The following is a 27,007-nucleotide window of genomic DNA, read 5'->3' on the forward strand; positions in this document are numbered from 1 at the left end:
GCATTCTCACAATCACTACATTTGATATGATAGCATCATCTTAATGATATCAGTAAATGGAAACAAGGCAATGGAATGTATACAAATACCAAAGAGATGATATCAAACAGTTTATCCAAATAAAACCCATCTGATTGTCTGTAAATGATGAATATATTTGATGTTGAATAGCCATAGATTACTTAAGGAGTATGTGATGATGATAAACTAAGAATCATCACATAGATCATATGTGTAACGTTATAGTCTCAAACACTGCTGGAAAGACTGAAGAAATATCTACCAATTCATGCAAGGAAACTACTATATTTCATTTGCATTATGGACTACTGTTGCACAGTATATGATTCATGTATATAAGCTAATATCAAATGTATAAATAAACTTAAAAACATGCAGTTTGAATTATGCAAAATGTTAATCCAATGACACCACCTGCTGACATGTTCAAGCCTTTAAACAGTTCCCTTTGGATAAAAGAATTTCATATCATAGATCTATTTTGATTTAAAAAGCCCTTCATAATTTAACATTTCTTTACCTGAATATGTTTGTAAAGTCATAAATGCATTTTATAACGCCTTTCATAATTTAACACCTAATTAGCGTGAGTATGTGGGAAAGCCTGCCAGAAGCTTCTCATGGGTCGGTGGTTCTTTCCTGGGTTTTCCAAGGTTCTTCCTCCACCAGTTATAGCCTATCCTGTGCTGAAAAATGGCATTCAACCCTAAAACAACAACAACCTGAATGATACGCATGTCCAAACCACAATACTGCCTGTGTACTCTATAAGATCAGCATCAAACCTGTGCTTAAAGCTACCAAGATCAAGAACTAATGCACTGAAAATATATTTGCATATACTGAATCCTTCTGAATGGAATCAGCTATCACTTGAACAAAATTTATTTCTTTTTTTTTTCAGTTACTGTGATACTGGTCAATTCAGCTTTTGGAAATTGTTAGGAATCTTCCTTACTCCAAATGCAAGTCATCCACCACATATATTGAATGTAGATCTTGGATAATTCAAATTATTGTGCAGAAATGAAATTTGTAAGAGACAGATGGTGTGTGTGTGATTTAGATTTTTAACATAGCATTAACAATTTTTCAGTCATATCACTAGGATGTCTGCAGTGTGACACAGTTTATAGTTATGTCTAGCACTGGGGCATCATGTCACAGACATACAGCATGATGTCCCACCCAATCACATTATGCTGACACCAGGCCAACCAGTCCTAACACTAACCTCTTAATGCTGAGTGCCAAGCGAGGAAGCTGTTAGTACTATTTTTGTAAGTCTTTGATATGACTCAGCTGGGATTGAACCCATGACCTCTCGCATCCGAGACAGACTCTCTAACCACCAGGCCACTGAAGCAGTCAAGAGACAGATGGACAGACAGACAACATCATACATAACAGGCTCTGCATTATGTTGGTCATATAAAAACATCTTTTCCAAGATGTGGAAGAGTATGGTTGTTAGACTGTTCAATGTGCCTATGATACAGAATATAAGGGCTCTGTGCTAGCCATAACAACTGAGGTATGTTGTTCCTCCATTACCATTTGTTTGTATTAAACAATGCACGGGTGCCCTATCATCACAGTACAGGCATTAGTTGTCTGGGAAGTGACAACATACTTAGCATTGTTCATGCCACCATCTACTGCACAATGGCTTAGACTGATCACACAATGAAAGGAAATACAACTCCACATCATCAACTTCATCTCCCTTCCAGGGCAGAAATTTAAGTAATCATGCCACTGCTCATTCATCAGACATTAAATGCAATCTTTCTCCTGCACAAGGTGACACATATTTTTTCTTAATGATCTCTTGCACACCAATTTTTTAACAATTCCACAGAATGCAAAAAACACTGCTGGATTGTAATCCTGGCCAAACTCTGAGATATATATTCATTAAATAAGTTGGTAATTTCCTGCAAAGATTGCCTCTGAGTCAATTTAATGATCAAGTTTGTTCCAGCCCAACTGTCACCAGTGCAGGTCTACTGGACCAGGTGCTATGTATGTTTTCTGCATGATCTCTTTCAGGTGGGGCCCTGAGTGGCCAAGTGGTCTAAAGCGCTCTCCGTTACGGATCACTGCCATCACACCTATGTCTGCTTGGGATCAAGTCTTGGATTCGGTCAACATGGGTATGTGAGAAAGCTTGCCTGCAGCTTCTCGAGGGTCGGTGGTTCTTTCCAGGGATTTCCTGGGTTCTTCCTCCACCATTAATACTGGCCACCATGTATAGTCTATCGTGTGCTGAAAAATGGCATTAAACCCTACAACCACCACAACCTCATCTCTTTCAGTAAATTTGTTTGTAAACCTTTCTTACAAACTATAGATGGGTCAGTTCCCAATGCACTTGACACTTCACTAGATTTGGTCCTTCTTGAATCACAGACATGATGTTCTGTTCTGTTTTGACAATATTCTTTTCTGAAACCTCCCGTACTGTATTGTATTGTATAAACAAAGTGCAGATAAAACTAATTCCTGAAAAGTACTTATGCTTAAAAAAGACACTCTCTAACCTAACATCTAACAGGCACACTTTCATGGGGACATCGTCAGCCATCTTGAAAACTGAAACAACCCAATTCCTGAAATTGATACCCCTGATTTTCACTGGCCTCATTAACATTAAACGGCCGATAGCATTCTGGTGAATTCCAACAATAATTAAGGGAGTTACTTTGTGGAAATAAAAGCATGACAATCATGGCTTTGTTAAACACTGAAGAATGCTGACAATCAAATATCGTTAACATCTAATTAATAACTAGCTGCACATTGAATTGGGTTGAAATATAATAATAAACAAGGAATTTAATGTGTGTAAACAAGAGTGGGTGAATCAGACAATTTAGGGGCTACGACTCAGCTAAAAAATAATGTAGAATGCTGAAAAATGATTACAGCCCAAAGCTCATCTTATCTAGATGCACACCAACTTTGGATGAAATCCAATAATAATTAAGAGTCAATATGCAGAAACAAAAGTTAGTGGATCCAGTAATGAGGGACAATAACTGTGCTAAATGGTGATATAGGAAACAGAGAATCAAACTCAGCCAAGGCCTCATAAATATCTATAGTAAAAGTCATACAGGTCATGGAGGCATTCAACTGTGACTATTGCAGTAATGGGTGTAATTTTTTAGAATTTGATTCAAAATACCTTTAAATAGCAATTATTCACTTTGTTTGGGTATTCATTCATCCACATTTCATTGGAAGTTTATTATTTTTATTCCTGAGAAATACATATGGCAAAATCAATGTTAAAGCACAAAGACATTATTAGACAAACCAATCAAAAAGTGTGATCTGGTACAATCTGGATTGAATGTCATGCGCTGTGATGTCAATATGAAAGCTACACATGTTTACAAAAATTCATACAACTCTATATTGCTATGATTAAACTCAACATGCTCTTTTCTTGACACAGTCTAGTACCTGGTCACCACTACAAAGGTTTATAGCGATCAATAATTTTCATCTGATGACAATTATGGTGCAGAGCTTTCAATAATCATTACTGAAAAGACTTTAGTTAAACAAAATTAGTATTAAATTTTAAAACATCAATTTATATTTATGTTGAGTAAGTGTATATACATGATCGGTATGACTTTTACTATAACTGCATACCAAATCTGGTGGAAATACAATAATGTGTAAGCACAGAGAGATGGATGGAAAGACAGAAATATGGACAGGCATAATTTAATATCAACATTTTCTATGAAAGTAGGGAACAATTATGTCATCTAAGTTTACATGTTCTTCAGTTAAATCTGTGATGAAGATATTTTTTTCAAAGCCATTAACAACTTTATGTGGATATTGATCAATGATGAAAATTCATCAAATTTTTAATTCTAATAGTGATGATGTGTCATGTTAATATTGGTAAACTAGCAACAATTACCTATTATATCACACTGTATGTCACCAAATATAGCATCCAGCTCTGAAATAAAGAATTTGGTTTAATTAGTGACTGGTATGGTAAGAGGAGATGCAAATCAAGTTAGAAGTCTTTTTTTTGTGGAAACATGGCAGAAAAATATATCCTAACATCCAAGTTCCAAACTGAACAATGCACTGAAACACTAAATGTATTACTAGAAACCAATATAGCAGTATTAAAGTTTATATAACTGTATAAATAATTTAACTGTATTGAAATAATATAACTTTGTGTATTGTTCTGTATATTTAATCATGTACTTTACTTTTGTCCATTATTTTAAGTTGCAAACAGAATGTTTACATAGCTAACCTTTGTCCATGATTATAATTTGTAAAATAGATAAAATAGAATGTTTACATAGCATTTTAGTTAATGGCCAGTCTAGTTTACAATTAAACTTTGACTTTCCTTTGGAGTGCTATTACAACTTAGGTCAAGTGAAAAACATGCTTAAACAGGGATTTGGTAAACAAATAAATCAATTCATTCAAGATACTTAAACAGGGATTTGGTAAACAAATAAATCAATTCATTCAAGATACTTAAACAGGGATTTGGTAAACAAATAAATCAATTCCTTCAAGATACTTCTTAACTGCATTGTATCTGGGAGGAAAATAATAAAGAATGTTTTTTTCTTCTTAACACTTTTGACTTTGAAGAAACAAGAATGATTACTCCTGAATAAAGACAGTGATATCAGCAACAAGGGCTGTTCCATTTACCAAATACTTCAGATATTTACATCACTGAAATGATCAAGTTAAAATGCAAGTGTTCTACTTTGGCTGGCTCATTGAAATCTAACATAAAAAGGACCGTAAGCACTGCAATTTCAGATATTCTACCTCTCATCTTAATTAATGAAGAATATATGCATTTACAAGGTTACAGCAATAGAATACAAATATATAAAAGTCTGGCCAAAAGTTGTATAGGCATTTAAAACACACTGACAATTTCAGTTTAAGGTCTAAAATTAGTATCAGCAGAAGACAGTGCTTCGGGGTGGGGGGATATCAAATCAAAGTTTAATAACAGCAGATGGCCCACATATAAAGTTAACGGGAAATGCAACATTCAAAAACTAAAATTAATCTTCATTTTTTTTTACTTTCACAGATACAAACATGCTTTGAAATAGCGACTTTACAATGAACCTTACATCAAAGGTTTACCACTTTATAAAATGGAAATTGTAAAACTTTGCCCCATGTACTGTTCCTAGAACCAATGCCAGAGAGTTCCTGGCTAGGCAGGACAATATCCCTCCTTTCCCTAATGTTACTAACATTACATGTGTTGTTTCTGATGTGTGTTATGGACAACATGGGCAGTTTCCCAAATATTTGTGATTTTTGTTAAATTGGCCCTGGTACAGACTTTGACTTGCATGTGCCAAAGTTATCAATACAGCAACTGTACAAGTATATCAACTGACTGATCAGTTCCAAAACTTCCAAACATACAAATAATTTCAACAGAACAATTTAATTCATTTATAAATTAAACTACAGCTTATATTTCAATTTTGTATTCAACTGATCTATCTTGAGTGGCAGATGAGCAATCTTGGTTTACCACCTGCTTTGATCCACTGTTACAAAATACTTGATATTTCCAAGTCTGAGGAATAAACTTATTCTTTTTTTAGACTATTGCCATTTTCCTAGTATCAATGGAAACCTCTTTTTAACAGAAGCTGTAGTCATGGAATATATTTACAATATTGGTTATATCTTCATGGCCAATCAAATCCCATAGCCCAACATCTCAGACTTTTCATTTTCAAAATCGGGGAAGTAGAATGTTCTAAATCAATTGTCCAAGGTAAGTCTATTTTTGCATTCTTTGATCACTTTATCTATCTTTATCTGGCCATTTATGTCCTCAAAGGATACTGAATCCTTGATTATAGCCCTTTCCATGTATAACATTAACATCAGGTGGTCATTGATGAACTGTTCCATGTGTTAATATTCTATTAGTGCTTAACTGCATTTTGGACATAGTGATAAAATTAATGACAAAACATGCCAAAGAAAACAAACCAGGTATCATTAATTAGCAGTGTTTTAAGCGGTTTTATTGTATCATGTTTACTCAAACCAGTTCCTCACAAACAGCGCAGCCTGATTTTAATCCAGTCAGTCAGTGTAATTAAATGAATGAAAGGAACTTTACTTATGTTAGTGTCTGTGTCCTTTATGAACTGATTAAATGACAGTAATAATTCTTTTATTATTAATTGATTATAATGAGGATTAACTTCCATGTGTGACACTGTGTTTGAAGCAAAATAATTATGCTAATTAATCAGCTGTCTCTGTTCAGATTTAAACAACCAAATGTATGTCATGATTACTAAGTGCAACTGTCAAGCAAGCTGAAATTTACTCCACTGATAAAACTAGTTTATTTTTGCATGGATATGCCAATAAGGAAGATTCAGAGAAAGGAAATGTGGAGGGATAACAGGTAAGACTGCCACTGAATATGGGGTAACTTTTTCTCCCAAGGGACATAACCAGAATCTGCGACAGTAGAAAATGTCCAATCTAACATAACTAAAAGTCAGAAATTCTCAGCTGCACTTGGTTAATTGTTATCTCTGGCTTGAATTTACTGACCTATCAGGAAAGATGTTTTGTAGTTATTGTAAACAATAACTCAAACTGGCACAGGATCAAAATTCAACCAATGTATTTGCCAGCAGCTCTGATGAAATATAGGAGGGAAGATTTTTACATTCTTCTAAATTATCTCAAAGTTATTTTCAAACTGAAAGACCATCCTGCCATTCATTAGCCATTCATCAGCAGTATTTAGAGTTCAAAGTGGACAGCATATAATCAATCACCAAATCCACCTGATGAAATTCTTAGAACACACTGAATGAACACACCACCTTTCTCAGTCTGTTATGCAAACTTTTAGAAATCAGATTTATTATAAGCCTGTTCACTGCCAAGTGTGAACAAGGATTTAGTTCAAGGAACTTAATCAAGACTTCATTAAAGAATTTCTTAGACCATAAGACTATACAAATTCTAATGAACATTTCAACAAAGGGACCAGAGCTTGAGGACTTTAACCCAGACTCATATCTCAGCTGTGTCCTTAGCACTAGTCTTGGTGGCATACCTGTAAAGGGACATTTTTTTCAAATCCAGTAGCTACAGTATATATACCACGTTGCCAAATGTGTAGTTTCAAGCAATATTTGTGAAAAATTGGATTCTTTCAATAAATAATTATGTTGTACATTATTTTATTTATTATTTCTATGAATTAAAAGCACATACAGGAGCCCCGAGTAGCCAAGTGGTCTAAAGAGCTCACTGTTACTGCCATCTCACCTCTGTCTGCGTGGGTTTGAGTCTCGGGTTCGGCTAATGTGGGCATGTGAGTAAGCTTGCTAGTGGGTCGGTGGTTCTTTCCAGGGCTTTCCCAGGTTCTTCCTCCACCATTTATACTGGCCACCATGAATAACCTATCTTGTGCTGAAAAATGGCATTAAACTCTAAAACAACAACAACAACAACAACAACAAATGTACATAGATATCTTCAAATCTTGACAAGTGATAACAATTTTGTGACAATAAAAAGTAAGGCAGGACAAGTGAATTTTCTGAAACCACTTGTCCTGGTGGAGAGGGTGAAAACAAAATCTGATCCTTCTTAATTCCATTCACTTAATTTTAGTTTTAGCTAATCAGAACTAATTATCTTGTAAATTAACATCATTTAAAATTCTATTTCAAGGTTTATTTGCACTAATACAACAAATCCTCGCTGAAAATACTTCTGTATAAAGTATTCCCAATTACAATACAGGTCATATTCTATAGTCAATGACCATACATGAAGCAGAGATCCTAAAATTGCTGCATAATTTTCCAGATATGACCAACAAACGAACTTGAATGTCTATCTGCTAACTTAACATGCTGGACATTGGCCATTTTATGTAAATAATTATCACATGCAACTGTTTGGTCATTTTGTTTTCCCAATTGTTTAAATACTTTGTAGCCTCAAAGCACAAGACAAAAGAAGTGTGCAAGTTTATCTTCTGTACTAATATCAAAAGCCTACAATTGAACAATTGCCACAGGGTTTGTACTACAGGCATTACATCATCCCCTTTACACCATGTGCTTTTCAGCTACATAGTGTTGCCATGTGGCAAAAAATATGAGACCTTTTCACACAAAAAACTGTAGCCTAGGCCTTAATTGAACAGAAAAAAAATTAAACAACAAAGATACTAGTGACAAACTCTAATTTCATTATTATCCTCCAAGATTAATGTGTGGACCTGATCAAATAAAAGCTGCATCAGACTTAAACATCAATTAAATATTGTGTATTTTCAAAGTGGAAAGTCTACTTGTTGTCAATTTAGTCATTTTTAAAAGCAGCGGAATGACACAAAATGTTGATAAGTGCAATTCTAAAGCATAGTTTTGTTAAAGAAAAAAAATTTTTTTTTATAACCACAGACATGTAACGAAAAAGTGGTCAAAGCAAGACAGATCAAGAGATCAATGTGGTCAGGAATTTATTATTTCGACCTAAAATCAGGAAGACTATCATCAACCCAATTTTAAGCATGCAAAAGGACAAAAATTACAAACTTAAAAAAAGATTTCCCTTTTCTATTTTAAAACATGCACATCATCTGAACGAACAACTCGTTTCACAGTAACCTGTTGCCATTCATACTGTTGATATATACAGCAAACAGAATTTTAGTCTTTCTTAGTATATATGCCTGGATTATAATTATAGTGGCAACTGTCATCACTCTTGATCTCAACACTTGAGAAATAATTTATTATTTCCTCTGGAGTAAGCCTGATTTTCCTCAGGACAGAAAGTGGCCTCTCACTGTTGTACTGGAATGAATCAAATTACTATTACAACTCTATCAAGTCCACTAAGAAGTTTAAATTGTTCTCTGCCATGAGTAAATTCAGGTTGCTGACTGCCTGATTGATTTGAGGAAGTTCTTCTTAAAACTGAATTTACTGGGGCTGGCAGAATATTCATGTCACTTTGACCTTGTTTCCAATTCCACTAAAATTCCAGTTTTCATCCTTTTTTGAAGTTAGTATGATATTTTAGTTTCTTTAGACTTTGGTGTTTTAGCATTGGGAGGTAACACATGCTTAGATATTTCTTCAAACTTTAAACACCATATCTAAACTGACCTCTTTTATGAGCTCTGTAATACTGACTAATCTAGCCATAATCTATTAATGTCTTTAATCCTCACTCATTATTTCTTATCATATATAGTATAATCCATCTTGATAAACTGTAAACACCAGAGACAAAACATAGACTCACAAAAGAATCTAAGTAATGTTAAGTATTTTATGCTGAAAATACTACAATGAAAATAAGGTGTGACCAGAAATTTTCAATTCTGGAATATTTTAAATAATGATTCTGAGCACGCAGGAAATTTCAATTAGTATTGAGAAACACCCCTCATCCTGGCCAGTAGAATCACCTGTATAAAATCAGCAGTTTGAGAGATTTCTAATAAAGTCTGAAAAGATAATTCCTGAAACTGAAGCAACAGTAAATCTGGAACTAAAAATGACATATTTTTCAGTCTGTTCAATAATTAAAAAAAATCAATATCTTCTTTCTTATTACAAGTTTTTTTCTAATCCTTAAAATGTTATATTAGATTTTACAAATATAAGGATGCCACATTATTTTGGGGAACAAATGTTTTGCAAAAGAAATTAGAATTTTGTGATCCCTGACATGCAACTGTAACTAGTTTTACATGTACAAACATGCATATTTGTACGTAAACTTTAATGTTGGGAGTGCCAAGGAAGAATAGTGTCAACAGAGTTACAATTGTCAAAGAATATCTTTTAGTAAATTATGTTTCTCCTTGAATACTTATGTGATCAAATTAACATTAGGAATATAAGCACTACTACCTTCCAAATCCAGCCCATCCCAAAACACATAAATTTATCTGTCTAGAATATACAAAGAGCAATAACTCTTGCCCATTCCCTCCCTTTGCCACATACTGGTGATACTAGTTTAAGCTAACGGAACATAGGTAAAAGGCAGAGGGAATGTTGAGCATTCAATCTATACCCAAGGTAACCTCTAAAAGGAGAATAATGGATTCCTCATATGAAGATTAACCCACTCTCTTAATTGCAAACAGCAAGCATAACTGGATGCAATGTGGTTACATCTGGAAAGAGGAAATAATGTAATCTTCATACCACATACAATTTCCAAAAGAATCCAGCAAAGCTGCACAGGTGCTCATCCACAGGTTGTTCTAATGTCAAATGGGTCTGATAGCGGTTTGTGTGACTGAGTCTACCAGATCCAGAGTTTGTTCCTGAGGAGCCAAGTATTGTAGATAAAAATCTAGAAGGTCAACTGTGCACACCAACTGATGGCTTTGACAGCATTTTTGATAGAGATTTGATGGTCATAGTATTAAGGCTCACAGAGATTACTTTTATTTCATCAACAGAGATCTTCAAGGCAATTCTAGTGAAACGTCTGAGTATGATGTGCATTTTACCCACTTCAATCACGATGAGAGGGTTTGAGGGGTCATGTCCTCTTTCCCTGAGGTTTAACTGAGAGCAAGAGGCATCTTTGAGCTCAACAAACTCGCCCAAACTGCTTCAGATAAAGTTTAAGCAAATATACCAGGTCCGTTTTGAAAGCCTCTTGGGTTGTGTAAATACAGGAGAATGGTCATATGATGAGTTTTTGAATGCCCACGACATCAACAATTCCTGGTGATCAGACTTGATTGCATCATGAGGACAACCAAGCCATCTGATTGAAACTGAAGGTCAACAGCGAAGGAATGTAATTCACCGAGTTAAAAATGCCTGTACTCCCATTTAGACTAAGATGTTAATCCCTACTGGCTGTAGAGTATGTAATTGGTACATCAAATAAAGTTCTCTATCTTTTCTAAAACTAGTGCTACTGGAGAGCTCTGGATCAGATTAAAGAATTTCTATTATCTGATATTTAATACAAGCTATGTTGTGGTCAGATCAATTAAAATGCTTAGACACCGGGGAATCTTTATGATTATGGACATCCCTCGAGTGCTCTTTTATTCTCACTTGGAATTCCCTTTTAGTCTCACCAACATATATTTCGTGCAGGTGAGTAAATAGATGACATTGTCTGTGGTACAGTGTATTCCTAATTTTGATGCTTCTTGGAGGATTGTGTTCCAAGCATTGCTGAAATTGGGAGAATTAGTGAATTTTGGACGTAGATTAATTTCTAACCCTCGAGCAATTTTCCTTTTAAGGCCACACTCTTGGAGGTAGTCAGATACCTTTTTAATTTCACATATTTGGAAAGAAGTTTTCTTGCTTCTTTATAAAGTGGAATTGATTGGGATGGTAGAAGCAAATGCTTCGCTTCTGGGCACTCTGTAACTGGTTCTTCCAGTTTTCTCTTTTTCTTCAAAATCTCATTTCTCCTGAAAACTGTATGTGTAGAAGAGCCGGACAAGAGTACTGATGCACTCTTGTATAGAATCAATAGAATCATTGGGCTCTCATTGATTTTGGGATCTTGTAGATTGGACTCCTGCAGAGGGTCACCTTTACTCCCAGTAGAATATAAACTTAGGGAAGATAATGACTGTTTGGACATGGAAATGAATCCTCCTGTCTGCCGGGGTGTCCTAGTCACCCCCTGTCCTTAACTGGTTTTGTTACTATTCTAACTCAGCATAGGACATAATATGGGTTGATTCGTTTGTTCAACTGATCACTTTGTTATGTCAGTGTGTGGCTTATATACCCCTTTGTCTCCAGTGCAGCCAGTATAGATACCTATAAAGTCATGTGACTAGTATTGCTGTGACTTACAGTTAAGGGACCACTATTTTAATTAAGGGACCACTTTTTTACCTAAGGGACCACTATTTAAAATTCTATGAAAGAGACAGCACTGTTTAGCAATATAACTGCTGTGTTTTCATCCCCAGTGAGGTTAAACCTTGGACTTTTGGCATCAGAGACCAGCTGATAATAATGAAGTTCATGGCATAGGGGTTCACAGTACAAAAAGAATCTACTTAACTTATATTTGCAATTTGTTTTCTTAAATTATCTAACAGCAAGATATCTAATACAACCATACATGTGATAATTTCTGGGCATTATTTTGTGAATATACAGCAAAATATTTAACAAAGTTACACATGTGATAATTTCTAGTCATCTGACTGTGAAGTACTAAAAAAAATTTAATAGTCAAACATGAAATAATCTACAGATATCAATCAGACTGTGAAATACAGTAAATGTTTAATATGGTCACACATGCAATAATTTCCATGAATCAGACTGTAAACTACTGCAAAATATTTAACACGTTCATGCAATTTAACATTCCAGGCCTCAGAGTGTGATGTACTGCAAAAAATTCTGAGTTACTTGAGTGTGCTCTGTTAAATTTTTATTTCTCAGATTACTTTTAAGCTCAAGGATAAAAAATGTATACAATGTTATTTTGGAAATTAATTTTACCAGGCATGAAAAAGCTACAGTTTGCCTGCATCAATAGCTGAAATTACTTTTCTCTGATTTATGCCTCTCAGTAATACTTATATCTGACTGTTGGCAGTAAAGAGCAGAATCAAAATGATCTATGTCGTATTCATCATTACAGTCTGCATATGGAATAGGACACTGCATAATCATTACTTTATTAGACTGGATTTTTGAGCTACAGATATATATTGTGCCTTACCATTAGTGTTTATTTTGTACTGTTAAATTTTTATTAAAAAAATACTGCACATTGTTGGAATAAGTAAAAATCCTTAGGCAACTGATTCCATGTAGTAGCTGGTGCAGACCCTCTACACATTATTTAGGCATTATTCAAACTTAATTTACTGTTCACCAAAATGTTCAATAAAAAAAGAGAAAGATAAAATTTAGCACATGAAAGTTATTCTCTGTGCGAATCATTATTAAGGAGCAGGACTTTAAGATTTGTTGCACTCATTAATAGAACAGGTATAAAACTTTGGCTGTTTGCAATAGTACATGTATACACAATTCAGCTCTAGTTCCTTGCATAATGGTTAATCTACATTCATCATTCGGTTAAATCTACCAATTTTTTTTAATTAAACCTTGCAAATACTATAATCATCAATGACTTAGAACAGTTACATTCAGACTAAAAGCACTTGAGACATTCGCGTCAAATTTTCACAAATCAAAACTGAACACAACTCAGTTAAAAAATAGTTCTTCAGTTAAAAGTTAATTCAACAAGAGGCAAATGAACAAATAAATTTACTGACAATTGCAATGTCAGTTTGCCCTTTTCACATTTACTAATGACTGCTCTGTCAGACAGCCCATTTGTCACATTTATTAATGACTGCAATTTTAGACAGACTTTTTCACATTTACTAATGACTGTGATGTCAGACAGCCCTTTTTTCACATTTACTAATGATTGCGACGTCAGACAGCCCTTTCACATTTTACTAATGACTGCGGTGTCAATTAACCCTTGTCAGATTTACTAACAATTGCAATGTCAGTTAGCCCTTTTCACAACAGCAACCAAGCATTGAAATGTTGTTCTTACCTCTTGTACTTGCACTCTTATAGTGTAACATATTGTTGGAGAGAAACTATCAAGGAAGAAAGAAGCAAGATACAATCATTTCTACACATGGTCTTAACATTACATTTTTAATACAGTGAAACCCTCATTTGCTGTGGATATCTTCATATAAAAACACCTGCTCATAAAAATATTGAGAAACTGCTTTTTTTGATCTGTGTTACATATTACACCTCTATACAAAATCATGTACAAGTCAGATCCAACTGCAGACAACACAGACCCTGAACCATCATTGCATAATGTGCTTGCAGATCAAGGTCTAGGCTGTGTGCTCTGCAGATTAGTCAAACTGCTGAGACCAAGATCTGCCAGAGCATTATGTGATGGCAGATCTCTGGACCTATTTTTGCACTTGGATATTACTTGTATGTGAGCATATATGTGTCCACAAAGGACAAAATTTGTGGTCTCTTTTGATCCCTTTTAAGGCAGGTTTTACTAATTCCAGATTGATGCATAAAATTATATACACTTCACAGTACCAGTTAGAAACAACATCAAACTTGCATTTACACAAAGAAAATGGTCACATGGAATTCTGTATTTAAAAAGTTATTGATAATTTTTCAAACAAAAGGCCAACATTTGCCTAAGAGCCAAATGCAAGAACAGTTGGCCAAACTATCTGCATCATTAGGGTGCTTTCTACAAAAATTCTTCCAATTCAATTGGTTGCACATTATAAAAACAGTTTCTTTAAGGTTTCTCTATTCTGTTACCTTCATCCATAGTCAACGGAACATCAACATCATTTGTACAATACTGAAAAGCCTTAATGCCTGAATGCTTTCTGTGAATGTTGGTCAAATTATGTTAAACAGTTATCTGAGATAAAAATCGCATAAATAGTTTTCTAGTTTAAGTAATAGCAGCTATATTTGATGGCAGACTAATATCATTTACATCAATTTAAAGGTCTTCAAGCCAGGATGCTGTCAAATTCTCTTTAGTGGTCTTTCAAAAGTGGTTCTTTTTTCTATTTTTAGTAATAGCAGCCATATTTGCTGGCCAATCATCATCATTTTCAAATATTTTCAAGCAATTCATGCCAGAATGCTTTCTGCCAATTCAGCCAAATTCTGTTCAGTAGTTTTTGAGAAGTCATTTAAAGGTTTTCTAGTTTTAATAATGGTAACTATATCTGAATATGAATTGATAGTATGTGCACAAAAGCCCTTCCTGACAATATTGTTTCTGTCACAATTATTCAAATTATATTCAGTGGTTTTAAAAGGTCATTTAATGGTTTTCACTTTTACTAATGACAGCCATATCTGATGGCATCTCAGATTTATTTGTACATACCTGCAAGGCTTTCATGCCAATTATGGTCAAATTTTAGTTATTAGCTTGTGAGAAGTAGTTTCATAAAGGGGTTTTCTATGTATCAGTAATGATGCTTATATTTGACAGTATAGTGTTATCTTTGCATACTACTTGAAACAGCTATATGGTGGAACTGGAGCAGTGATTTATGAGAAGAATTTAGAAAGAACAAAACATCATGGATGGTCCATGTCAGACACAAGACATTATCATCAGCTCACCTGGCCTTTCCACCAGGTGAGCTAAGAACAACATTTTCTCTCTACAATAATGAGTTGAGTTTTGATGAAATTAATATTTATACAAAATATATGCCTGATTTCCCTAAAACAGTGGTTCCCAACCCCCAGTTGTGACCTAAATCAGGGTCAACAGGATGTTCTGAAGGACTGTGGATGGTCTCCAGGATTTTGTTCTGAGGGTGGCAAAACTTATCAAAATGTGGAAATGGGGTCATGAGGCTCAGAAAAACTAAAATTTAGGGTCACAACTAAAACAGGCTGGGAGCCACTACCATACAAACTATCACGTGGAGAAAAGATATCAACATACACTTTCAAAGTTTAATGTTTCCTTATTTTGATGCATTTATATACTGATGAAGCTAAACTTAAGAGATCAAGGCTCAAACACTGACATTAGTGTTCATTTTGTTGCAGTGAGTGGCATTTTGTGTTATTCAGTTAGTTATTGCCATTATTATTCTTATTCATAAATTTCATGTTAAATAAAGAGGAGCTTCAGATTCTATTTATCACATAATGTGAAGAACTTTGCACAGCTGAATGACATTAGTGTGTAGATGGCAGTGTTATGAACAATATATGAAATTGTGATGCTAATACAGGTGGATGTTATGTGTGGTATTGCATAGTGTTATAGGACAAAGTGTGGTAAACAATTTTCATGACATGTAGTCATGATGCTAATACAGGTGGATGTTATGTGTGGTATTGCATAGTGTTATAGGACAAAGTGTGGTAAACGGTTTTTATGACATGGTCATGATGCTAATACAGGTGGATGCTATGTGTGGTATTGCATAGTGTTATAGGACAAAGTGTGGTAAACGGTTTTTATGACATGTAGTCATGATGCTAATACAGGTGGATGCTATGTGTGGTATTGCATAGTGTTATAGGACAAAGTGTGGTAAACGGTTTTTATGACATGGTCATGATGCTAATACAGGTGGATGTTATGTGTGGTATTGCATAGTGTTATAGGACAAAGTGTGGTAAACAATTTTCATGACATGTAGTCATGATGCTAATACAGGTGGATGCTATGTGTGGTATTGCATGGTGTTATAGGACAAAGTGTGGTAAACGGTTTTTATGACATGGTCATGATGCTAATACAGGTGGATGCTATGTGTGGTATTGCATAGTGTTATAGGACAAAGTGTGGTAAACAATTTTCATGACATGTAGTCATGATGCTAATACAGGTGGATGCTATGTGTGGTATTGCATGGTGTTATAGGACAAAGTGTGGTAAACGGTTTTTATGACATGGTCATGATGCTAATACAGGTGGATGTTATGTGTGGTATTGCATAGTGTTATAGGACAAAGTGTGGTAAACAATTTTCATGACATGTAGTCATGATGCTAATACAGGTGGATGCTATGTGTGGTATTGCATGGTGTTATAGGACAAAGTGTGGTAAACGGTTTTTATGACATGGTCATGATGCTAATACAGGTGGATGCTATGTGTGCTATTGTGCTGTGTTATGACACAAAGTGTGGTAAACAATTTTCATGACATGTAGTCATGATGCTGCTTATGTAGAGGGATGTGTGGTATTGCATGGTGTTATAGGACAAAGTGTGGTAAACGGTTTTAATGACATGGTCATTATGCTAATACAGGTGGATGTTATATGAAAACACTATTTCCGTGTTGTTATCTTTTGATCTTTTTCACAGCTCTGCAAACATTTTTATACAATTACTTGAAATACACATATCAGAAGGTGAGTAAACCTTTTCCCTTACCATGAAAGTCAAACCTTCTATTTCATAATTCTCTAACATTTGACCTTCTGGCTTAGGAATGGCCAACAGATATCCCAACTGAAAAAAGATAATGATGAACAGATAAACATAAGAAAGATCAACAGCATACAATTTTACATCAAGAAATGTGAGAGGAAAAAAACTTACAACTCAAGGCTTCAAAAGGTTTCAACTAATCAATTTTGATGAAATAGTTTTATCTACAAAGTCATATTGGTGCTGCCCTCCTGTGAAATTCTGAACAAAGCTAATAAACTTTTCAATGTATTAAAATAATAATTCTGATAAAGCAATCATTGTGCCATTATTTAATAAATAAAACAATAAAATGTCTAATTAATCAAACTCAACACTAGTCCATATGGTTTATTTAACACAATGTGAATAAATTAATTTGTATTTTCCAATTTATCATTCAAAAGGATAAAAGTTCAACAAATTTAAAATCAGATGGTAGTCCATTTGGCTATGGGAGAAACACCAAATATATAAGCTGGGTGAACAAATAAACAAAACATATCTACCTTGGAGGTGAGCTAACAAAAACAAACCCCACATAAATTTCAAACTAGTTTACCTGTGGTAGATACAATACAATGCACTCTGTTATATTTTCACTCAATTTCTCCAACTCCTTTTTGGCTACCTGAGTCATGAAGTCAGGTAACCCAGCATATGTTCGCTTTTCTGTAATTATTACCAAAAAAAGAAAATCAAAAAGGGCTTAAGTTTATATTACTGTGGATCTATTTCTTAAATTTTAATGATTTTCCAAATAATCATTTTTTTGCACTTAAATCTGAATACTAGGAAAATTATCTCTTATTGTTTCGACAAAAGGATAATGATTCACTGGATCTTTAGATATAAAAAAAACACTGAAATGGACTGAAACAACATCCGCATCAAAGAATACAGTTACAAAACCCCAGAACTAGAGGTTTAAATCACCAAAATGGACTTAAATACTGAGACAGAAGCTGAAATTACTGAAATGGAGTTGCACATGACCTAAAGGGCTTAAAATCACCAAAATGAACTTTTAAATCACTGAAACACACTCCAAAACAGCCAACATTGAACTGTACATAACCAAAATGGGCTTCAGCATCACTGAAACACACTCCAAAACAACCAACATTGAACTATACATAACCAAAATGGGCTTCAGCATTACTGAAACACAGTTGCAAATCACCAAATGGTCACAATATTCAAAGATGTCTAGGACTATTAAAAAATCCCATCCTAAACAGAATTGTATACATGATGTAAAAGCCAAGGATGCTATATGTACATGACTGCATCTGAAAAAGTAAAATTAACCATTAGTGTGTATGTTTGTGTTATCTTATGTGTGTTATCTTATGTATGACTAAATGACTCGGTTAGTAAAAGATGTTACAGTACTCATTTACTTGTGTACCCTGGTAACTGCTGCGAAGTGATGTTGCCCAGCAATATTAAAATAAAACACAGCTATTTTACTGGTTATGACATCAGTGGGTATTTTAAGAGTTACATTATAGAATGTGCTTATAGATTTATGGATAACATGTTGTAAACAGGAAGGTCAGAAGTTTCCATATGGTAATGTGTGATTTTGAGTTTCGTTATTGTACAAAAGTAATTTTCTTCTTTTAGTGACCTTTTAAACCCCAAATTATGAGACATTCTGTTGCTTTTTTAAATTGCATGTGGCAGCAGAAATCGTTGCTGCCATCATGAGCAATACTCAAACCAGCATGACAATAATGTCCAATAAATTTACTGAACTAACTCTCCTGTATTTTTCCAATTTCTCTGAATATTCATTTTATATGCTTTGCTCACTATTTGAACTTTTCAAGAGGTTGATTGTCTCTTTCACTGTTAATGTGTTTTCATTTGTTAGACAAGATTTATGGATTATGTTACAAGTAAAATCTTGATCATGCAGGTGTTTTGCAGATGGATTGGCTTTTTGACTGGCAAAGGAGAATTTTGTAAAGTAACTGGGGTGGTCATCAGTGTAAACATTCAAAATCTGAAAACAATTTAAGGTGGTTATGGCCACCCCAGTTACCCCAGTACTAATGCTCTTGAATCCTAGTAGATAAACAAGAGTCCCTTGAAGGGATTGATGTACTGCATTTTGTGGCCACATTGAACATCAGATGGACACCATTTTCATTTTGAACCAACCAGACATTTTAACAAGTTTTCTGGTATAAACCCCAAGGCAATATTTTTTTCATTCAGGAGGATTAGCGATAACAAGATTTTCAAGATGGCCACCATGGTACCCATATTGGATATCATAATATCATTTAGGACCAACTAGAAATCTTCTGGTGAAAACCCCCATGTCAATACTTTCCATCCACGAAAGGTAGAGATATGATTTTCAAGATGGTCACTATGTCTGCCATATTAGGCATCAGATTGGCAATATTTTCACTTAGGACCAACTAGACACATCTAGTCTTTCAGTGAAAACCCAATATTGTTTGTGTGATTTGGATTTTTAATGCAGCTTTAACAATGTTTAGTCATATCGCTATGTTTGCAGTGTGACAGTTTACTGTTATGTCTAGCATTGGGGTTTCATGCCACCAACATGTAGCAGGATGTCCCACCCGGACACATTATCCGGACACCAGGCTGATTAGTCTAAACACTAACCTCTTAATGCTGAGCGCCTAGCGAGGAAGCTGTTAGTACCATTTTTATAAGTCTTTGGTATCACTTGGCCAGGTTTCGATCCCATGAGCTCCCGCACCCAAGGCAGATGCTCTAACCACTAGGCCACTGGAGCAGTTCCCAATACTGATATGACCATGCTAGAAGTCTGAGTGACAGCATCTTCATTTAGAATCAACTATACTAAGCATGTGCAACTTCCTCTGGGGAGCAGGCTGGAAAAGGTAATTTTAAAGCCACGCTCTATGATGCAAATAGGCAGATAAAACCAAGTCATGGGCCAGATCTGACCCATAGACTACTCATGCCTGAACTAGACCATGGGATGAGTATGTATGTCAAGTTTCATGGCAACCTTTAAAGTAGTTTAGGCGAAGTGATAACAAATTTGGGTTAATGGATGGTTTGACAATGAGATGACAGACATCAGACAACAGATCATACCATAAGTTCTCCTGGCTTATGAGTTTCTGCTCTAAAACAATCTGATCCAATGAGGAGAATTTCTATATCCTGCATCAATATGTATTTCACTGAATCAACTTTTATGGATTACATTTACAATTACAATTACATGGATGAAAGACTGGAAAAAACACAAAACTGAAAAGCTGGCCAGGGGCCAAGGGGGCCACTGTGGCCCCATCGTGGGTCAAGGGAAAAGCCTTTGGGAGTATAGGGGAAACTAAAAAAAGAGTAATTTTAACACTACATATTTGCTCAATATTTTTTAATTGAAAATGCAACTTCTGATTATTTAATATCATGCATACAGTCACTGAATTATTAATACATAAATTTCTCATTGTAAATTTTGAAACAAAACTCTGTTTCCTTTATCTTAACACAGTTTTTCACTTATAAATGTAAATATGAAAATTCAGGGGCTGAACATGGAAACATCTGATGCATTATAAATCAGTGTTTACTTCAATATATATATATATATATATATATATATATATATATATATATATATATATATATATATATATATATATATATATATATATGCAACTGTACTGAATTGGTGATAGAATGGATCCCAAGATTTTCCAGGTATTTCCAGGATGAAATTAATTTTTTCAAGGTTTACATATGACCATTACTGAATGGAATCAAAAAACATTTCAGATTATAAAACATGCATTTTCTAAATCTAAAGATGGTTCTCTTTCAAGACTCTCCAAAACATGAAATCAATAGGAAAATGATTTATTTTCTCAGAAATAGCAAGTATTATAACCATTATGTCTTTAATCCACTGACGGACTAGACGTAACTTCGGCACTGATGAAACCTGACCCAGTACTAGCCATATGCATTACCAGTCACTTCACAAATCTCAAACGATGACATCAGAAGTTCATTAGTCAGGTGATATCAACAGCAAACTCCATTTTAATGTTGTTGTAGAAAAACTCAATTATATTAAATGAAAGTCAGATACTTTTTGTAAAAACCAGGAATCTGGTCAGCCTTATTTATGAAGCAGAAAGCACATGTCACTGTGGTAGTCCTGTGATACAACAAAACTCCAGAAGTTGTTCTCAGAATATATAAAATTTGGAAAACTGAAGCACAATGACTAAATCAAACAAAGGGTCATAACTTGCTAAAATTTTGCCGGAAAAAGGTGAAAATCACATATAACCTAGGTCTTCTTTATGTAAAGCTCATACTGATTTTGATTTTTATCTATTAAATTGTTAAAAAAATTACAAAGCATACAGAAAACTGAAAGGCAATGTCCAAGTCAAACAGGGGCCATACTCAATTCTGTTTTGCCAGAAATTAGAAAAAACATAAGTTAACTTAGATTGTCTTTCTATAAAGTCTCATATGAAATTTTATTTTGATCTATTACATCCTTCAAAAGATATAGAGCAGAAATGAAACTTGTGAAGGGATATGATAGGATGAACTGACATAGGTAACACTGCATGCCCCCTCCATACATATTGCACTAGCAAAAAAAAAATGTTTTATGCAGATATTGATGTTGAACCATTGCAGTATATTCACATTTGTTCTGAAGAAATGAACATCTCTTAGCTACTTGCTGTATATGAGCTGAAACAGTCACATGAAATAAATTACCAATTCATTTCAAAATGAAAAAGGAGTAAGGACAGACAACTTTCATGCTTAAGGATAAGAACCATAAAAGCAGTTGCTCCTGTTCTAATTCTCAATTTTTCATTCTGTACTGATGATAATGTTATTCACACATATTAAGATATATATATATATATATATATATATATATATATATATATATATATATATATATATATATGTTTAAACCAATATATGTCTCATACATTCCATTGTGTATTATATTCATCATCTTTTTATCTGTTGTATTTAGGTCAGCTAAGAAAAATGTTTTACATATCAATCTTCACTGCTATAGTTCATATATTGTATATGTGTGCATCTTAACAGTTTATCTTATTTCATGCTTGTTTTGTGGCACGCCTCCCATCTGCATGGCATAATTTACAGAGCCCTGTGGTAAGTTGATACAACCCACTTTTTTTATTTAGCCAAAATCATGTTTTCCTTTCTTCTTTGCTGACAAGTGATTACTGCACATGACCATTATCAATCAGGCACAAAAGAAAGTGAAAATAATGTATGGTTCTGTTAGAAGGTGACTAAATTCATAACACATGCACTTCCAATAATGCTAAATCACTTGTTTCACAGATGCTTAATCCACTGCAATTTCAGGGTGATGCTGAATCTGAAAAAGTCTCTTCTCGACTGTGACATGTATCAAATGGCATGTATAAATAGGGTTTAACTTCACATCAGCATAAACCGGACTACACAGTGCCAAGCATAAAATGCAAAAGTCTTGCCAAATCATAAAGAGGCTGATTCAACCCTTCCAAAACCTGAAATTAATATGTACCCTAAAAAGACATATAAAACAAAGGTAAAGACCAAAAATTGTCTAATATCCTAAAATCTTTTATATAAATCACACTCTTTTAAATCATCCAGACCTCATTTGGAACATTATCAATGGATGCATACCAGAACACAACAGGTTGCCTCCATTAGTTGCCTCTTACAATATGCTGCGGTCACATCAGGTATAATCTCATCCCCAAGCCTGCAAGGGGTGGGCTTGGGAGGGTGGGTGTGTATCCAACGGAAGAAGATACTAATCTTAATTGGATGAATGATCTAATGGAATACAACCAAGATTAACAAGTTTTACATGACCTTTCAAAAATTCTGGAATGGAAGAATTGATGCTAGCAGTTCCATTAAAACTAATAGGTAAATCTGCACCATCTAATGGCTTCTATTTAAATATTTGTAGGTAATGACATAACGTAATTTTACTTTCATCTAACTCTGCATCCACATTGGGTTTGACAACAAATCTTCTCTGAAGGCTGGACCATTCAAAATCAACCTGGAATTATCAAAGAAAATTCATTAAATGTCATTCTAAAGCTAATAAATCATGCTATACTAAATAATGCATTGATTCAAATAAAGGACATTAATGAAACCAATTATAAGAACAAATTAAAACTTATGTTTTACTGAAGACTATGTCTTGCCAAGGAAAAGCCTCGAGATGTATTACCGTATTACATGTATTTTTTCATACCCTTTAATTTTTCGTACATAATCCAGTTATCAAAATCATAATTACTTAAATGTATCATAATTTTTCGTAAATATCACTTTGTATTTTTGAAAAATCCATTAAATTATCGGACATAAAATTTATACTAAGAAGATTTACATTTGTAAAAAAGATCAATAATACCGTATTGCCATTTTGTTTTTACAAAAATTAATAATTGTTGGTGAGAAATTCAATGATTGATGCATAAGCTCTCTTATTGTCATTACAACATCTACTGGTTTATTAACAAATGGACAAAGGATTTCACAGACCATACCTTTAAATATTATTGTTAATTAGTTCTCCTTATGAAGTCCGTCACCGTAACAAAACACCACGTGCATTTTAAAATGGAGTTCTGAAGCCCTTTGATATTTTTTATCCAACAAAAATTACATCTCAGTACATGTTAAAGTGAAGACCATGGACCTTTGGTCAACTAGTCTTCTTGTATCATTATAGTCATATAAATGTAAAATATAAAAACTTTGTCATTTTCTGTCATAAATTTGAAAGTTACAGACTCCGTTAAATCGATTTGTATATATACATATACTATTTTTTAAGTACTTGTTCTGTTTTGACTTGGATATAATTAATATTTTATTGCAAATCTATTCAACAATATACCCCTCTATTATCTTTATTGGCGAGTTCGAATAATAAGTAATGCGTATGATCACTTGTCCTTAAAACAAATTTTGTATGGACAATGGCTTCAAGAGCATACTGACAGATTTTCATTTTCCTAAAGAGAGCCTTATTTCCCTACTGGCAGCCTCGCTGATCTGACCAATTCTGTCGATTCTTGCTTTCAATCTGGTTTCAACTTGAATAACCAAAATGCTAAGCATGTTTATTTACCATGTAAATAACACTGCATAGCCATGTGGTTGTAGTGACAATGTACATCGTAATTAAAACAAGAATGAATTGTTGATTCAGCGGTGTTTATTGATAATGGACTATAGTAGGGTCATAATACCTGAGGATTATCACAATCGTCAGGTAACTCAAAATACAGTCTTTTTTCTCTTTGCAAAAGCTGCAAATAAAAACCGCCCTGAATAAATACTTTCTTGTACATGGACAAATTTTTTTTCATCTCTCTCTTGCACGCATACACACACACACACTCATGCTCATCTGCATTAACTAAAACATGATTTCAAGTTCTTTTTTTTTTATTGCAATTTGATAATGAGATTTTTGCTGCTGTAAAAATACAAGTTGCACTTTATTTCTTGACAATGTGCACTCGTATGGTACTATTTACCAATAAGTAATACCCTTAGCTAATACATGTTCAAACCATCTTAATCATTTTGCTAGACCTACATGTAAGACCTTGAAGCTGATATTTATGTTTGACTTTTGTGCACAATAAAACATAATAATATGTGATATGTCTCATATGTAGGACTATCATTTTGCCAACATTACACAACATAACAGCTACATGTGCTCTAAATGCAGACGAACTTTCACATTGAGACATAATCCTCTCCCTCTTGTTCACTAACAACAACAAAAATCTTTTTGAGTACTTTTATTTTTATTGTTTGCAATTTGATTCTTGAGTTGGGAGCAGAATGAGACAGAAAATATACGTTTACTTTGTACATTTGTACCGTTAGGTTGTGGAATAGCGTGTGTTCCATAGAATTTGTTCAGGCATGATCCCTTTATTTTTCATACACGGTCAGAACTGCAAAATGATAATTATTTATTTTACATACAATTTTTTGTACACTGAAATTAATAATCATTTTTTTTGGTGTGCCAAAAATTACATGAAATACGGTATGAATTCATTGATGCCAACCCAAAAGCATGTTTATTTGGACTGCTAGCATCAATTTTGGGAATCAATGCAGGTCATCTAGAATAGATAAGACATTAATGAAAAGTAAAAACCTTGTACAAATTCATATTGCCTCTCATGATGAGCCTATACATGGTAGAGTCAGTAACAATAAAGATCTTTTGTGAATAATGGTGCATTCATTCCTTCTAATTTCAGAACCCTGAATTCCATCAACATTCTTAGCCAAAATAATAGTACTGTAAACATTAGCTTTTTCATGAATTAGCTGTATTTTATTTTTCTCTTTAGATTTCTGCTGATTTTCACCTAAATTTACAATCTAACTGATTGATTTCTTCTTATCTAGTGGATGCTTTTCACAATGAGAAAGTAGATTCTACATATTAGTCAATCATACTGGTGATTAAGTACTTTTCTCCTAAATGTATCCACAAAGAAAACTCCAAATCAAAATTTTATCTTGGATTTTCTGGAATTTATTCCTAATAATTTGGAATGTGGAATTTTCACTAAATTTTGTTATAATTTTGCATTAACTAGAATGGTTGGCCTCTCTGCATGAACTCTTTGTACTAAGAACGACTTTTCACTGGTACTTCAATTCGAGAAAGTTCTTGAGACTTAAAAAATAGAATTTATGGCCCAGACAGTTTGTGTTTGTTATAATAAATGTGTGGTTTAAAGCATTGAAGAAATCCACTAAAATATGTATCCTACAAACAGAAGTAATTCAGTGGGGCTATTCCTGGATGTGTGATGACATAATTCATGCTAATTTAAAAAAACCTACAACAATTGGTCTATCAAACATGCAGAAGTCCTATCTTTATTTACTTAAATAAATTTCCACTTTTCAGAATAGGAAATTTTGTAGAAAATTGTTTTTTAAACTTACCGAATCAAATTAACATTAGGAAATAAACTACACTATCTCCCAAATCCCTGAATCCAGCCCTCCCAGAAAGACAAAAAATGTGTCTTCCTGTTCTATATTCAATATAGGCACTTAAAAAAGTACCTATATGAAATAACTCTTCTAGGATAACATTATAACCTCCCCTTGCAACTGCCACACTACCCATCTCCCAGATGTTCTCCAGTTCAAACCTATGCAAAACAACAAGGATGTTTACACTACCAAGGATGGGCAGGTGGGTTTAATAGTAATGTCATCAGGAAGTATTCTCTGAGAAACATAACACACCATAAATATTTTCCTTTCCTGTTGAATACATTACCCAGTCATATTAACTTTAAGAGAATAGGTATAAGAAGAAAATGCATCGTCATCCATACTTATCCTATAAAAAGCAATATTACTGCAACCTAATGAGAAGGATAAAGTCCTCTCCTAATGTGAAGGCAGCACAATCAGAATGATAACAGAACAATATTATGAGGAAAGTCCCTTTAGGTCACATAATGAAGATGTTGCCTTAATGATGTCTGGGAGATTCCAACAAAAGCAAAAAGACCACACCCAGAATCCTAACTGTGCTCACATGAACACAACCAGGTGATCTAAGGCCCCACCTAAACCACAAGGTCAATTCTTTTAAGGTTATATCGTGGTCTGCTTAAGGAAGAGTCACAGATGAAACTTTTACAGATGCCTTAAAAAATACCTTGAGTACACAAACCAGGTCCTGCAGCTTTGCCTGCCCTGATGGAACTTATGGCAGAAAATGGCCAAGGATATCAAGAAAAGCAGCAATGTTTCTGATTGACTCTGCCATAGAGGCAGGCATATTTACTGCTGATGTCTTTTGACCAAACTTCCAATGTCAG

At 34.1% G+C, this 27,007-nt stretch overlaps 1 protein-coding gene across 1 annotated transcript in view; it reads right to left on the minus strand.

Moving 5' to 3' along the window:
• LOC149807063 (mutS protein homolog 5-like) overlaps positions 1-27,007 on the minus strand; it is a 163,226-nt gene that overhangs the window by 37,058 nt on the left and 99,161 nt on the right. The window contains exons 14-18 of the mRNA XM_089961387.1: positions 23,097-23,169; positions 17,632-17,741; positions 17,034-17,111; positions 13,663-13,708; positions 3,968-4,009 (exon numbers count right to left, since the gene is read on the minus strand). Coding sequence (XP_089817513.1) covers positions 3,968-4,009; positions 13,663-13,708; positions 17,034-17,111; positions 17,632-17,741; positions 23,097-23,169 — 349 coding nt within the window. The remainder of the gene's footprint in view (positions 1-3,967; positions 4,010-13,662; positions 13,709-17,033; positions 17,112-17,631; positions 17,742-23,096; positions 23,170-27,007) is intronic.

This window comes from Sinohyriopsis cumingii, chromosome 1, assembly GCF_028554795.1.
Source record: "Sinohyriopsis cumingii isolate HCF-2022 chromosome 1, ASM2855479v2, whole genome shotgun sequence".
Lineage (NCBI taxonomy): Eukaryota > Metazoa > Mollusca > Bivalvia > Unionida > Unionidae > Sinohyriopsis > Sinohyriopsis cumingii.